The sequence below is a fragment of the Dermacentor variabilis genome, chromosome 3 (assembly GCF_050947875.1).
Source record: "Dermacentor variabilis isolate Ectoservices chromosome 3, ASM5094787v1, whole genome shotgun sequence".
Classification (NCBI taxonomy): domain Eukaryota; kingdom Metazoa; phylum Arthropoda; class Arachnida; order Ixodida; family Ixodidae; genus Dermacentor; species Dermacentor variabilis.
In genome coordinates, this window is record NC_134570.1 from 88428522 (window position 1) to 88445388 (window position 16867).

Genomic DNA, 16867 nt, shown 5'->3' on the forward strand with positions numbered 1-16867 from the left:
GTTAGAATGCAGGCGAGAGCTTGCGTGGACAAGAAACACGTGGATAACACAGGATTACAAGAGTGAGAGCGAAGGAGATGTGGCGTAGCGGCAATGCTCTCTCCCTTCACGTAACATCTGGTGCGCTGCTGAAGCAGCAGGTCTTCCATTTCACCCAATCTGCTCCTTCGAGGTGCGCTCATGCCATGGCGTTGCAGCCAATGGAAACTCCGTCAAGGCATGCTCATGATATAGCATAGCATAGCGTGGTGTGACGTGATGTAGTGCCACTTCCTTCCCATTGGCTTTGCCGTCATGTGCCCAATGACGCATGCACTAGGCCCGCCTTTAGTCAGCCAGAATCGTGGAGCCGCCGTGGCATCAGGGAAGCATGCTCGTCTCACACCCCGGAGGCCCTGGTTCAATCCCCACCGAGACCGAGATGTACCAAATTTTTTTTTCAAAGCCATTAATATACTTTGCTTACACCTTTAAATGGCTGAAAACTATGTTAAATCAAAACCGTGTCACAAAATTACTCCTTTAAATGGCAGAAAAATATATACACAGTTTTCAATGCAACTAAGATCGGGAAATGAAAATAGTTCGTTACATCATTGATTTCTTTAAATCGAGGTTTGTTATATAGAGGTTTGACTGTACAAGGATGATAGGCATGTAGCCACCCATTACATTGGCTTAGTGACTATGATTTTCTGCCGCTGAGCACGAGTTTGTAGGTTTGATTCCTGTTTGTGGCAGCTGCATTTCAATGGAGGTAAAATGCAACAACACTTGTGGGTACTTAGATTTGTGAGCATGTTAAGGAACCCCAGGTGGTCAACAGTAGTCCAGAGCCCTCCACTACAGCATCCATCATAACCCAATGTGCTGTTTCAGGACATTAAGCTGGGCAATTAGAAGTTTTAGGCATATGACCAGGCAAACATCTTCAGTATTTGTTAAAGGATGACTCTGTCCCTCTCACTGTGTGGCATTGCGAGTCTGGATGTTCAAGGTACGAGCATATTTTCATTCGTTACTAACACTATGCTTACACAAACTTTGTTTTTGTGGGAGTCTAAAATTGAGAAGGACTATGTGCTGAGATTGTTGGTCTTGCATAGTTGTTTAAGTGAACTAGCACAAAAAAAGAACATGCAGCACAGACTGCTTATAACGGAAGTCGCCCGAGTTGGGAATTTCCGCACTAGAAGTGATACGAAACTATAACGAAAGCAAAATTTTTAAGTGCGCAAGTGCAAAACGTGTAGACCAATCAACCGCGTGTGTCTGGGAAACAAAACATACGACAGGGATTTGCTTTCACTTTCGTTGGCGAGGTGGTTGCTCCACTTTCCAGGTGCTGTACAGCCGCTGCAAAACATTTCGTTGACTCTTCATCGAACCTCAACTTTGGCTGCCAACGCCTGACAAGACAGCCTTGGTTAGGCCCAGCCGGCGAGGGTGTCCGGCGGCATGGTGTCACTGGAACCTCTCCCTTGATATATATTTGTACCCATAGACGAATGCACGGTGATCTGCCGCAAGATCACACGCACAGGCTGAACTGACGGCAATGCACTAGAAGCAGGGTACACGGGCCATCAGCCGGCAACTACCGCCAGCACGTATAGCAATAGTTTTTGTACCCGTCTGCTCGTAGGAACAGTGAAAACTTGTTTGCAGAGAACATTCCGAACTGATGAATTTGTGGAATGCAGTTTAAACTCAAGGTTGCATGTGTGATATGTGCACTTTGCAATTACGCCTATTGCGATGGGCGAACGCCGCAATCATAAAAGACACCCGCAGCCTCGACCGATTTTTCCACGATGCTTGAGTTGTAGAAAACAACAAATTCATTTTACCATCAACACTACTTTTTTCCGCCCTGCCGAACAATTCAAAAATTTTTGAGACCCCATCTGTGTCCGAAAATATCAATCGGTGACTGTATTTGCTTTCTTGACACAAGCTGAAGAACCAAGGAATGTCAATGCGCATGCGTTTGATGTAGACCAGGTGCCGCTGACTTGCAGCCGTAACAGAAGTCATTTTTGTCGCCTAGGCAACCCCCTCACACCCTCTGAGCTGCCACATTTTTAAAAATCTGTTCCTTGTTTGTTCGATTGTTCCACATCTCCTCTTCCTCCAAATTGCCCTCATCCCTCTCGCCTTTCCTGGCACACCTTATTGAAAAGCACGCTCGCTGCCTCACTTGTCAACAGGATTTTCCAGTGACCACATTATAACCGGTGTTTCGTCTCGAGTGACTGCACTATAAGCGATATGTGTAAACATTGAGTTCTATAGAAGATAAACGGGATTCATAAATGTCTGCATAATATCTGGTCCTGCAATAGAAGCAGTTATGTTTAAGTGGCTGAGCTCTATAAGAAGAGAGCGAAACACCTAAAATTGTGTTTGTAATCATTCACCCACTACGTAGGCTGTCCGACTTTTGAAGCCTGGCGGCCTGCTGTTGTACAGCACATGCAGTCTGTCAACTGCTGAGAATGAAGCCATTGTTGCCTGGGCACTTCGCCGGTTTCCCCAGATTCGTCTGGTTGAACAGGTAAGGACAGGTGGCAGCTGTCCTGCAAGAAACAACTGCACTGGAATTCTTGTCGTTACACATGGTGTGTCATGGCATGAAAAATGCAGCTGCCTGAATAAAATTTGGCCAAAATGTCGCTTGCGACCAGCAAGGGCTTCCTGTAGGTTGTGTGCTGGCAGCCTGCTCGATCAACCAATCAATAAATTTTAAGAATAACTTGCATACAACATTCAGTTCTTCGGTCTAATATGCACCATGTGTTTGTCAATCATTCAGGCAGTAGCTGAAACACCTAAATTAGTGCGTAAGGCAATGCAATACAAACTGTATGCAACAAAATTACATGCCCTAGATATTAATTATAACAAATGCAAAACCCTTTTTCATGCTAAAATAAGACAGTAGCATTTCAGCTGAAGGCTACAGACATGTTACATTCAGGCAGCTGTTTTGAAAGCTTCTGGCAGATACAGTTATCAGTGTATATTGGAAATTAGGCCAGAATATCCCGGAGGAGAGTAGACAGAGTAAAATAAAACAGGCATTGGGTTTCGAGCAATAATAAAATTTTTGACTTCTCCATTTGGTGTAGCCCTTCCAACAGCAAGGTTTCTTTTTTAATGGCTTTTCAAGTTATTTTTGTCTGGCCATCAGCAGCTTATATGTGGATGCTTTTGCTTTAGTTATTTTTATATCTGGGCAAGCCTCTGTGATCAGAATCACAGATAAGACGGAACTGCGAAAAAGGCTCATCGCATCCCTAAAGTGTAGTTTGCCCTATGTAGAAGGACAACTTTCCAATTTGTCTTTCACTGGCTTAGTGAAAATTTCTGACTATGCCATAAAAACAAACTCGGGACAACCTTTTAGCTGCAAAGTGCAAGTAAAGTACTTTTGCAGAAATCGTGGAAAAGTGAAATCAAATTCAAGAAATTGAAACAATGCTGCATCAGAGAACAAACTGGGCATCATAATGTTAAAAGAACTTAAGGTAAAGGTTTCTCAGTTGACTACTTCAGCTGATATTTACACTGAGAACAAAGGCGATCATTGCCATCAAGTTGTGAAGTGTGAGAAATTGAAAGAAAAATACAACAAACGCCACATAGCAAGCATGAAGAGGTTGCTATATGCTGTTTTACAAGTGTAAAAGGTGCAACCATGAATGCAGAAGGATTAGAATATGAAAGTAAAACAAATCAAAGGGCACATCCTTCTGAGTGCAAATGTTTGGTCCGGTCTTACTTTTGTATTCTAACTTCCCGTTTTCATAGTTGTGCTTCAAACAGCTGAAATGTTTATTTTGACTAACTATCCCAAATTGATATTTGGCTTGGAAATTTTCATCGGCCCAAGAGCATCATGCTACAAAGAAAATAACCTCTGTAAATGGCAAGCTTTATTTTTTTATGAAACGGCCCCGATCTTGCAGATTTTTGGTGAGCTTATTTCATTAATCACAAACAGCTTGGTTTTCTGGTTTGTTCATTCCTCATTTGGTGAATTACTTTTTTTTTTTTTCAAAGCCAGCCTGTTTTTATATTATTTTCTTTTTCGCATCTTTTGTTATGGCTTGAAGTGACGGGTTCGATCCCAGCTGTTGCAGCATATTGATGGGGGTGAAATATAATTAAACTCATGCACTTAGATTTAGACGTACCTCAGGTGGTCAAAGCTAATCCGGAGTTAATACCACTGTGGGGGTTCTAATCATATCATGGTTTTGGCTTGTAAAACTTCATAGTTTAATTTTATTTTTCAGTTGTGGTCAGTATATCAAGGTTCAGCCGTTGTGTGCCAAGTTCTTGCTCTTAGCTCTGATTACTGACTGTTCTAATTTCAGAAGCCCCACATAGGAGGAATTGGCCGAGCAGGAGCTGGTTTAGATGACGATCAGCGGTGCTTTGTGCAGAGGTTTGAAGGTGACCACTTGGCTCAAGAAGGCTGTGACTATGACATCGATACTATAGGATTCTTTATTGCGCTATTTAGAAAAGAAGGACCATGACTCAGGGTAGCTTGTGGTACTGTTTGTCTGTAAATAAATGGTGCACCAAGGTTCTCCTTGAGCCAGTTTCCTGCTTAATCTGGTTGGACAGTAGTTTTTTTTTTTTTTTTCAGAAGACCCTTTTATTTGTATGATGACAGCCCTTAGCCGTGGAAAACTATCCACTGGACATAATAAAGTGAAGCTTTCTTGGCCTCTTTCCTCGGGTTTGGCACTTATTTGCTCGTTGCGTATATTTCTGGATATATATATATATATATGTCGCGTCGCACGCGAGATGTGAAGGTTGTGGGATTCTGCGCCACCTGCGGCAAGTTGTTTTTTCATCCACTTTCCTTTCCATTAACTTATCATTTCTTTATTTCATTTATTAAGCACAAGTAATTTCCCCTATGTTGTCCTCGGTGTCAGTATTTGTTGGCTTATGATACATACGTATATATATATATATATACAGGGATTCCCTTGTGACTTGTGCCAAAATTTAAAATATAGCAAGTGCCATGTTGTTGGACAGAACTGTAGCGGTATTCTGTAAGAACACCTAGTGCACTGTCCATTTTGCCCGCTGCTGATTGGCTAGGGCCGCTCATCTCCTCCTCGCTCGTACAGCTGCATCCAATCAGCAGCGGCCGAAATGGACAGTCCACTAGGTGGACTCTTGCAGAATACCTCTCCCCCCTGAAGTAATGTTTGCCGTTGCTTGAAGCAAGTCAGACCATTTTTTGTACTCTGCCTAAATACATAATTATTTATTATTATTTGACTTCTCAGATATCATAATAAGATCCATGTTGTGAATCAGAAAATTCTAGACCGTGAAGAATTCCCGATCCATTTTTCTGTTGCTCTATATGTGCAACATAAAAGTTTTCTCCAAGCCTGAAAGAAACATGTGAAAAATGTCGCGCGACTCGTTGCTTGACACATCATCTAGTTTTGTGAGTTTAACACTTGGAAAAAGCTTTATGTAGCGCTTATTGGGTACGTGCACAAAAAGACAACTTGCTGTTAGCTGCTGTCTGGCGTAGTAGACAACTTAGGTCACTGGGTATGTGCCATTGTGTATGAGCGCATTTTTGGCCAGGACCCCAAAATGGACATGCAACTGTGAAACAAAGGCCTATGACGCCTAAAGTGTACCACGTTATGTGTACTGTGTGAATGCACCCCTCATCAATATTCTTCTCTCAAGAAACATCATACATCGCCTTCGTTCTCCAGACACAGACTGCTAAGAGCCATAGGCAAGAAGGCCGAGTTTGTGTCATTCATTGCTGCTGCTTCCTCGATAACTCAAACAAGGTGTGTGTCATTTAGACTCCAACATTGCGTCGAGTCTGTGCAGATTTCTTGCGCTGCATTTTCCACTAGCCATGGCTAGTTAGGTACAGTCAACGTCCGATTTTTCGGACTCCCTAAGGGACGCGAGAACGTCTGAAAAGTAGGGCAGTATGAAAAAAATTAATGCATGCCTTTTACTGGCCCCTAAGGATTCAAATCGCCACAGGCACATCTGAAATAGCAATGAAGGCCTGCTAGTAAACGTATTAGGCGTATCGGTGCTTGTACGGTGACAGGAGGCAGCGGTGAACGCGTGTATAATTAAGGCATACATCTATGTCCCGTAAGAATTGCCTCTTCTCACTCATGGTGTGCTTCCCCGCATAACACAGCTGTATAGGGGCGAAGTTGACTCGGGAATTTATGCAACGCGTCGTGCTTTTCGACCTTCGAAACCATTGGCGAATATTACAAAGGCTGGGTCAACGCCATTGCTGACAGCCGCGAGTTCTTTTAGTGAAAAACAAAGCACCTAACAGCAAGAAGCATAGTAGGGAACATCGAAGCCTGACGTTACCGCAATGGTGGCGACGGCTGCTAGCGGATCTGCGTGCGGGAGTGCCTGTTCGAGGCGGCGGGGGTGGCTTTGCGGTCATAGCAAAAAGTCCGGAAAATCAGACGGCGAAGAGCTTTTGCGTGTGAAATTTCGGACGTTCTTTGACTCGATGGGGTACGTGGCGGTACCTCGAAGGTGTCCGAATTATCGGGCATATCCGAAAAATTGGTCGTTGACCGCATAACAGTTACTAAAGAGATTAATAATATCGCCCTACAGAATTGCCAACAGCGTGTTTGAAAATTCCCAGTGTCTATTACAAGCATTGAAAGAAGATTGGTGCTGAAAGCTTGTACGCAACAATAAAGTTGGCAGTTTGCTCCAGGAGTGATTCGATTTCTGGTCACATAGTCGCAGTACAAAGGCTCCATACACACATACTATGCTGTGTGTTTATATGTCTCTGTCATCCTTCTGAACTAGTTAGCAGACGCAACTATTTTCATTGGATGCCAAAATTTACAATTATCTTTTTGCTTACACTCATTTCGATACACTCTCTGAGATCTGAACTCTGCTCTCTTGAAACCCAAGGTGCAGTATTCCCTAGCATTTTGTAAATGAGACATTACACCAAAATCTAACCAAAAGCATATCATTTATGTCGACTGTTTAGTCCTGGCTTTTGCTGAATAGCTTTTCACACTGTGCCCTTTCCCCTGCTCCCATCTTGCTTTGTACTGTGGGAAATCCAGCTACTTAAGCTACCCTGAAAACCCGTGTATAATATGGACCCAAATATAATATGTGAGGTTATGTACGGGGACGGCAAGAATCAGGAAAAAGTTGTCATTGGCGTATAACACAAGGTTGGAAAATCTTAGAACTACAATGGGGACTAAAGATGTGAGCCAGGAGAGGTGATGACACAAGCACTGAAAACAGTTGGTGAAAGCATTCCATTTGACGATAGCTCACATTTTGGTCATCATCATCGTTGCACTGCCGGAAGAGAGTGCTTTGTCAGAGGTATCCTCCCATGGAAACTTGTCTTCAGTTTTGATGTCCATCATAGGAATACCGAAATGGTTTGCGAGTTTATAAAGAAATGAAGTGTTCCTATTTAATTTGAACTCCAGTCCCATGCGGGACTGGAGTTGGAGCAGGTAGACGTTTTACTGCTCATCCATTCAACTTCTGAAGAGAAAAGTGCACCACCTGGAGGGCACAGTCACAGGACTAGCTGCTGTGACTAGCAGACGCCATGTATCGCTGTTTACCTACAAACCAGCACGGAGGTAAAATAACTTAAATGTAGCTAGCAGTAAAATTAAGAAGAAGGGATATGAAACAGGAAGATTAAACCTCCAGATATCTTCACCACCAGGGAATGCTACGGTGTTCATGCTGCCTGTTATCTAGAAGGTCTTGTACAGCGTCAGATTTTGCCATCTGTTGTTCATCACATTCAAAAGACAAAAGAGAAAGAAGAGCTCTAATACAGAAGGCGGAAACAATGCGAAATGAATCAACATCTTATGGTTAGCCTAGTACCCCTGCAGTTGCTCGTAGACGTCCTAAGGCAAACCATAAGAGGATTCACGTCACATAGTGGCCATCGCTGCGGACCATAGTGCTACCACACTGTGGTCAGCAGCGATGGGTAATTATGGTTACCAGCATTGTTTTCTTTAGTATTTTGAACAGAGGACCAAAGCGATGTAAGACTAGAACTTACCTACCTCTAAGTGGCTGGTACAAGCAAACAATGCTTCAAATTATTTGCTTTTAAACAAGAAAATTCCATGCATTTCTCGGAATCGGTTATGAGCGAAGCTTTCTTTTGTGATGTTTACTGATATGCCTTCACTTCTCTGGAGCTCAGAAAACACTCCTCGCTCAGTGCACGCGCACGGGTCCCAATTTTTTCGCACCCGGCTGCTTTTCATGCTGGCTGCTTCACTTCTCCGAAGCTGATTACTTCAGTTTTGCCGATTTCTTAACTTCTTGCGCTGCGTTTTTTACTGCAATTTGAAAAATTCAATTAGTTCAATAAGGCACCTGCGCTTGTTGGGGGGCCTCGAAGAGTGAAGATATAGGCTGCACTTCTGGACACGTGGTGGTGCTTGTCTAATATATGCCGTCTAATACGTCAGTTGGGGTGGCGGTACTTGTCTAACATCGGCAACAGCTTCGCTGTACATCCACTTTCACTGAGTATAATGGGGGCGGATGTTTTATTACACGTTTTACTTGGCTGTTATGGAAAGTGAAGTTGCTCGAGTATGTCAGTCGCGCTTGCGTGGGGAAAACACATGTAGCGCTGAATAGCGTGCTTATCGAAGTTCAACATCGCGTGATGGTTTGTGCCAGCGGTAGCATGACAGCTGTGTTCTTGCCGCAGGTGGTGCTAGCCTGGCCGTCATTGTCGGCAATTGTCTGTCTAGCGCCGGCGGTTAATTGAGTTTGTTAAGCTCGCCTTGCGGAAAGGTGTGTGTTATGAACGGTCGTAAATACGACTGCGTTTGGCTTCTCCGTGCAGTTTGCGCAAAGGAGTCAATCACGACAGACAAATTCGACGTGAATCGGGCTTGATCAAAAGGGTGCCGTACGTGTGACACCCGCATTACGCACGCTGGGCTTTTCGTCGTCTTTAACGCCCGATTTGCCGTTGCCGATTTGCCGATTTGCCGTTGTCGTCTCGGCCACATGACACTATATATAATGAGTTATTCACACGACGTCCAAATTCTGCGGACGAGCATGCCGTGACTGAGCCGCGGCGAATCGCGCCGCCCGCAGCTTATCTGCTTCGTTCTTGTGCGCGGCGCGATTGGGCGGCACTGAGCTGCGTAATTCTCGTCCACGGATTTTGGTCCGTCGTGCGAATGCCCCGTAAAAGGATCGTCACAGAGGCGAGCCTAACCGTTCCCACTCACTTCCCTACGTAGAGTTGTAGAGAACCAGCTAGAGATTTTGGCAGAAATCAGTTTTCAGAAATCAGAGAAATCAGAAATCAGAGAATCGGCAGAAACCAATAGAGAGATCCCTCTATATCGCCTGTTATTCTCCGCCTCTAATGGAAACGCAGTAACACCGGTGGCCTAATTGCACGTGTCACGTCTAGACGACGAAGTGGTTGTATCGCAGCCTTCACGAGGGGCGTTCTTAAGTCGAAGAAGAAGGAAAGCAAGAAGCCGGACGCTCCGAGAAGTGTGTTGTCTCCGACCGTTCCACCGTCGCAGTATGGATATCGAGGAGTACCAGGTATGGAGAAACAGTTCTTCCGTCACGCTGCGCCTCAGGAGACCGCGGAACTGCGCTGGAATACCGGGGCTGCATGGGATCCGGCACGAGAGTGGATGAAATACCGGGTTTCGGGGCATGTTTGGTCCAGACGTTTAAGGCATAAACGCACAGAAAGCAATGTAAGAGTAATGGGCCTTAGAATACACGTATTTGTTGAAAGTTTCGTTGTCGGTTATTCTGGCATGTCGGTCGCGTCGCTGTGAGAAATTACGGCCGCGGCGCTCTTACCTACGGCACGAAATGATGACACATAATAAACTAAACAAAATCAATGGTTGATTTTTTTTTCCCAGGAATTGGTCATAACGCGAAATTGAAACGTTTCGATTTCGAACCACGCACGCCCTCCGCGGGGCGCATATATGCGTTACTGAACTAATTGAATTTCTCGAAGTAAAATGCGTCAGAAAATACCGTAAAATACGACTTGCACACAACCTATACAGACATGAGAGGGTCGGCTTGTAAGTTGAATATATAAGAAAACGTAATAGTTACGTTGTAGCTCAAACACAATGTCCTTTTCCGGCTGTTGTTAGAGGTATGTTTTAGTCTGAGCGGAGCGCCCCACTCGGTTCTTGCAACACCATCCAGATGGCGCTCGCCTCTGCATATCCGTCGCAGCGGCGGCACCCGCCGGGGGGGGGGGGGCGAGTAGATTATTAAAAAGAACCAGAAAGCTGGCCTTCGTGCATAGCGTTCGCCGCTAGCGTTTTCAAGAAAACATTATGGTTACATAAACTGCAGTTGTTGGGAAGCGTAAGAAGCAGTCAGAGATCTTTGAATGCTATCGCGTTCCACTCATAAAGGCGAATCTTTAGCGTTCTCCAAGTTTTTGAAAGTACACGTGATGAAGCTGATGACGTCAAGTCCTTTTTGTTTATGCTGGCAATCCAAAGCGAACGCTTGTCTGTAACCGCAGCGGCCGTGACCACGAAGTGACCGCGGTTGAAACACTTCACAATCGCTTCCGAAAGTTGCTTTTTTTTTCCTGAAAAAAAGACACAACGCAAAAAAGACAGGGACACGAGAGAGCGACACGTGTATTCTTTTATTCCAATGAATCACCAACAAGGCCAAGCTTACACGCTAAGTTATTTTTTGCAGTAGAATACAGCATAGTGGTAGCTCGCGTTGACCTCGAGTCATTTGACATGGCAGCAATCACAGGCAGAACACGTTAGATTCGCGTAAAATCACAGTGACACCGCTACTGTTCCAAATTGCCGGCGGGAGTAACGGCTGTCTGCACATATTAGGTCGAGGAGGAAAGCGGTGCGGCGCACTAGTTCGAGGCTACGTTCCTCCTCGCCGATAAAACGGTTTGTATTGCTTCAATGGTAACTGCATCACGATGGGATTCTGACCGTATTTTTATTCGATAAAATAGGGCCTACTACCATTGCCCAGAAGCGCTTGCAAGCCACAATAAGCAACACCCCCGCCGACTATAGGTAAAATTGCTTTGCTCAACCTTTTCTTGGGCGCTTAGACAGTTGTAAAGATCAATAGGCAATCCTGAGAGGTGCAGCCTTGAAGCGTGCCTCTTTTTACCTAATTATGACTACGCTCTTATTGGAGACAACATATTTCTTGTTGGCTCTTGTTAGAGACAACATATGGTGTGTCACTACACTGCCTCAATGCGAATCTTAACGACAGTCATCCTGAGATGGTGTCTCTAGGAATTAAGATGATGTGGTTAAAACATCGCCAGAAATAAATGTTTTCTTCTCGGAATTCTTAGGCATTGTAGTTGTGCTCTATCAGTCTTATTTTTAAAGGTTTCGTTGCTTTGTATCCGTATCTGCTCGCACTGTACGTATACTTGCCACATGGCAGCAGCGAAACGGGCTTATAGTCGGTGACAACCTAAGAATTAAAGCGCTATACGTACATACGCTGCCCAACTCAAACACAATTTGCATAGCTGTGCGAGCGAATTACGTTCGCTTATTTACCTGCGTCATGCGCGGTTTCGCGTTTTTTGAAACAAAAGGGAGAAATGGCTAGGGACGCTCCTCGCTCGTACAGCTGCATCCAATCAGCAGCGGCCGAAATGGAGAGTCCACTAGGTGGACTCCTGCAGAATACCGTCCATGTTTCATCCATACAGGTCTGTCTTTTTGTCACTGGTTTCAGGATGAGACGTGAATGTCTAGTCAAATTTTATGGGGGATCCTGATATCAATGCTCGGCCAAAGCTAACATTTCAGCTTGAAACAACTGGCTTTTATTTTCCAATTAATATCATTTACGTTAGCAGATCAAACTAATTAAGTTGTGAGCAGACTCCAAGCTGGGTAGGCTTTCATTCAGAGGTGAAGAGCGCGTGCAGTGCGCTTTTCTTTCTTTCTTTTTTTTTTGTGGGTAGAGCTTGTTTGCAGTTCTTAGGTTGTCACCGGCTGTACAGCGGCGGCACCAGACGGTGCCGCAAAGCACTGGGCCTTTCACGAAATGTTGCACGCGATCGACGTTGCACGTATCATCACTTTAGTGTCGCTATATGGCTGCGTCCGCGTATGCAGAACCTGCTCAGTCCGATGGGCTACGGGCAGCAGCTGCTGCAGGATCAGCAGCAGATGCTGCTGCTGGAGCAGGAGTTGCAGCGAGGGGCAGAGCACGAAGATCGCAAGGAACGGTCGTGGCGCATGACGTACATCGTGGGCGTTCCCACCCTGCTGCTACCGCTGCCGCTCTACATGAATAGCAAGGTGAAAGCTAAAAAGTACTTACCGAGAGGTTTCCGGATCATCACCGGCGGAAAGAAACACCTGGCGACCAATACTTTGAGCCTATCATATTCTGTCGACAAGTATAGTCGACGAATGTGTATACGGCCGTAACCTCCTCTGACCCCCGTCTAAAATGAAACCAGAAATGATAAGCTAAAATATTCTGAAGAAGTGCCAGAGCTTCGCTGATGCCGGGAACGTACGGGATGGCGGCGTGAACCAAGAGAGCCCATAGGATTTGTAGTAAGCCAGAATACTTGGTTTCCGATTTGGCCTGCATCTGACATAAGCTCGGCGCGTGCAGCTACCCAAAAAAAGCTTTATTACTTCTTCAAAAAAAAAAAAAAAGCTTCGTGCCCTACGGAACCACGTGATGCCTCCCGCCAACGTCGCGCCGCCATCCCGTATGTTCCCGGCATCAGCGAAGTTTTGTCACGTGTCTTGCATTATAACGTGCGAGTCGCCCATGTTCCCAGCCGCAAGTTACGTCACGAGCACCGTGGTCACGGGCTTGTCATCGCCAAAGGCAAACTTAGAAAAGAAAGGTTCCCTGTTCCCTAGCGTTGTATATAAGGCACCGTGCGGGGACTGCAATCATGTCTGCATTGGTTAAAGTAGCAATTTTGAGCGGCGCCTAAAGGAGCACTTGAACGATGTGAAAAAGAAAAAGTCACTTCCAGTGCACTCGGCAGAACATGCAGAATCGAAGCAACAAGATTTCAACTGAAGCCAAGCTTCAGTCATCACCCAAGAGAAGCACTGGACGAAGCGAAGCTATCTGGAATCCCTGACTATCCAAACAACCGCACACACGCTTAATCGAAACGATGGCAGTCTACCGCCAACATATGCAAGGTGCCTGAAGTGATTATTGACGCGGTTTTATCTCTCAGCTCAGCGAACAAGGCTTCCGCGTGGAAGCCGAAACGTTTAAGGATATTTAGACAACTTTATTTTAGTCGGCGTTGTTATTATTCCTATTATCCGTAGACGGTAGGTGTAGTCGGAAACGTCAGCAGGTACGGCGGGCGAGTCGTGAAAGAATTCGTCAGGGGCTCGTAGAGTGGGGCCAAACGTAAGCTCGGCGGCGCTGGTGGAAGAGTCACTTCTTAGAGTGGTGCGGATGCCAAGCACAACGAAAGGGAGGTGCTCGATACACCATGAAGGAAAAGTCCAAGCCATGAGAGCCTTCAGTTGGCGGTAAAAACGTTCGAGGATCCCATTGAATATCGGGTGGTACGAGGTAGTCTTGACGTGATTAATGCTTAGTAGCCGAGACAGATTCGCAAGAATGTTGAGTCGAGATGATGACTGCGGTCGATGGTTCGTACTTAGCAATGGTTCCTGCGGGGAGGAAGGAGGCTGGAAGCGGGTTGAAGCGGGCGTCCGGGGACGGGAATGAGCCAAGAGGAGTCGCAGTGCGACGATGCCCTTTAGACTGTTGGCAGTTGAGGCACGCGCGTGACCGGCGACGAACGTCTACGTTGATACTGGGCCACACATAGCGAGAAAGGACGAGTCGCTGTATCGCGCGAATGCCAGGAGGAGCCAAAGAATGGAGGGCATCAAAGACGGCCCGGCAGTATGGGCGAGGCACGTATAGGACGAGGACGTCCGGCCGACGTATCACAAACGAGGGACACATCGCATTCAGGAAGCAAGATATCTTCAAACACCAGATAAGTACCACTCGTGCGGAGCAGCTGGAGCTCGGCGTCGACAACCTGGGCGGTAGCCATGGCCATGAATTCACGATGATCAGTCGGCCGTGGTCCGTTGCATGGATGGCGGCGCGCGAAAGTGCGTCGGCAATGGTGTTGGATTTCCCGCTGACGTGAGGAATGTCACTGGTGAATTCGGAAATGTAGACGAGCTGCTTGATTTCGCGGGGAGCGTTGGAGGTTCTCCTGGACGGTAGGGCGGAAGTCAGTGGTTTCTGGTCGGTAAGGACATGGAAGGAGCGTCCCTCGAGAAATTGTCGAAAGTGCTTCACAGCCAAATAGATGGTGAGCAGCTCTCGGTCGAATGTGCTGTAGCGGCGCTCAGGGGGCGCAAGCTTCTTGGAAAAGAAGGCGATGGGCTGCCAAGCAGCAGCAACGAATATGCTGTAAGGCTACACCGACAGCGGTGTCCGATGCATCAACCATGACAGGTGTTGGGGCTTCGCATTTGGGGCGGAAGAGGAGCGTCGCGCCGGTAATGGTTTATTTGATGCCTCTAAATGCGCGGTCAGTGGTGTCATTCTAGGCCACGGGAGTATTCGGTGTCTTAAGGCCCGAGAGAAGATGGAGAGGCTGCAGTACAATGGCGCAGCGAAGAATGAAGCGGCGGTAATAGTTGGCGAGGCCAAGAAATGCGCGAAGTTACATGGGGCTGGATGGCTGGGGAAACACACGGATGGCTGTGACGGGGGTCGGGAGTGGACGAATGCCGTGCGCGTTGACGCGATGGCCGAGGAAATCCAACTCCGTAACGGCAAACCCGCTCTTCCGATCGTTAACGACAAGACCAAACTTGCCGAGTCTTTCGGGCACTTGACGTAGACGGAGCCTGTTAGTGTCGGCGATGGTGCTCTAAACGAGGATGTCGTCAAGATAGGCAAAGAAGCACATAAAGCCGCGTAATACGTGGCCAACTAAACGCTGAAGGGTCTGGGCCGCATTACGACGACCGAAAGGCATGTATGCGCTGATTCGGACAGGCCGAAGGGTGTTATAATGGAGGTGTTGGGAAATATCTGAGGGTTGCACAGGAATCTGTTGGTAGGCTTTCACCAAGTCGACCTTGCTAAAAATGGTGCAACCGTGCCGTGCCGACGTGAAGTTCTGAATGTGAGGTATTGGGTATTGCTCCAGGACAGTGGCCTTGTTGAGAGCACGGTAATCGCCGCAGGGATGCGGGTCACCGGTCTTGCGCACCATATGGAGTGGCGAGGCCTAAGGACTGGAGGAGGGACGAATGAAACCAAGGTCAAGCATGTGTTCAAACTCATCTTTGGCGACAGCTAGACGATCCGGCGCGAGGCGACGAGTCTGAGCCAGCAGGGGAGGGTTAGACCTTACGATATGACGTGTCACGCTATGAGCGACCGAGGACTGAAAGGAGGGGGTCAGAAGACGCCCGGAAACTCGGCAAGGACGGCTGACTATGGGTCGGGAACGCCCAGGTGCGCCTGGAGAAGTCGAAGTGGCGGATCGCGACAAGAAACTCCTTGGACGGTTAAGCTTGTCTCGGAGTCCAAGATGCGGCTGTGCCGCAGGTCGACGACGAGCTTGTAATGCCAAATAATCTTTTTTTTCCGATGCTGGGCTGATGCGCAGTCGCGATGACAAAAGATCCAGCTAAATGTACGTCTGAGGCCGATCTCAAGAGTCGCCGACTTTTGTCCGTATTTAGGTCCAGCTGGTCGATCCGTTGACCGCGCTGAGAGGAGGCGAGTCGGGAGGATAGCGGCGCTCAGCCAACATAGGAGGAAGGACGCATATCTCGGCGCCAGGGTCGACGAGGTAGCGGACTTTGGTGACGCTGTCAGTGACATGGAAAAGGCGACTGGATCTGGGGCCGGGAACAGCGGTGGTCGTCAATGTTCGGCCTAACCGTATCGCACGTAGGAGCAGGGCTGGCGGCACTGGTTTGTGCGAGAGCCATGGTGACGGTGGTACCAAAAAAGCGTAACGGGAGGAGGCGAACGGCGTCCAGAATGACGGGGACTGGGACGGCGATGTCAGTGACGAAGAACGCGTCCGGCATGTTCGGATGGCAACGACCTCAGCTGTCAGTCGGACTACTTGCCGTGTGAGCTCCCCGTTAGCTTCGAGGAGACGCGCTAGCTGTCGCAAGCGGCTGCGCCGCGGGACGGAGAGTCAGGAGGGCGTTGAACTGTGACCACAGAGGGAAGACGGACGTCCATAATCTTGACGGCCAACTGGGCCAGACATTCCAATGTCGAGAATGAAGACGCGGTCAGGATCATGCGCACCTGCGGTGGAAGGCGCTGCAGTAAAAGTTCTAGAAGTGCGCTATCAATTGAAGGCGCCAGAATGAACCAATGTCCCGAGTCCAACGACCAGAACTCTAAGAGCGTAAGAGTGGAAACGTGAAGATCGCGGGGTAGTGGCGCTGACGGCAGCAAGTGATCGGGAGAATCCGAGGCCATGGCTGACTGGACAGAAGGCTGACTGCGAAGACAGCGGGGCTCGAGCTCCTTGCGGCGGTAGGAGCGAAGCGGCTGAGGCACCCGGAGCTGAGAGCGATGACGCGAAGTCCGGAGTCAGCAATTTGTGGGTGAAGAAAAACGAGACTGACGCTGGTGCCTGGTGCCCAGAAATTATATTTTCAGCCGAGCCCGCTCAATCAGGCGGAATCTTTCCGCCTATTCCACTGCTCGCGCACCGTCAGCGTGCTGGCTTGTCGTCGTCGTCTTTTTGTGACCGGGC

At 47.5% G+C, this 16867-nt stretch overlaps 1 protein-coding gene across 2 annotated transcripts in view; it reads left to right on the forward strand.

The window, feature by feature from the left end:
• The window catches only part of LOC142576010 (tRNA (cytosine(72)-C(5))-methyltransferase NSUN6), a 36147-nt gene extending 31549 nt beyond the window's left edge, over positions 1 to 4598 (forward strand). For both annotated transcript variants that reach the window (XM_075685884.1, XM_075685885.1), the window contains exons 8-9: positions 2432 to 2557; positions 4383 to 4598. In XM_075685884.1, coding sequence (XP_075541999.1) covers positions 2432 to 2557; positions 4383 to 4547 — 291 coding nt within the window. In that variant the 3' untranslated portion in view covers positions 4548 to 4598. The remainder of the gene's footprint in view (positions 1 to 2431; positions 2558 to 4382) is intronic.
• Positions 4599 to 16867: the final 12269 nt, after the last annotated feature.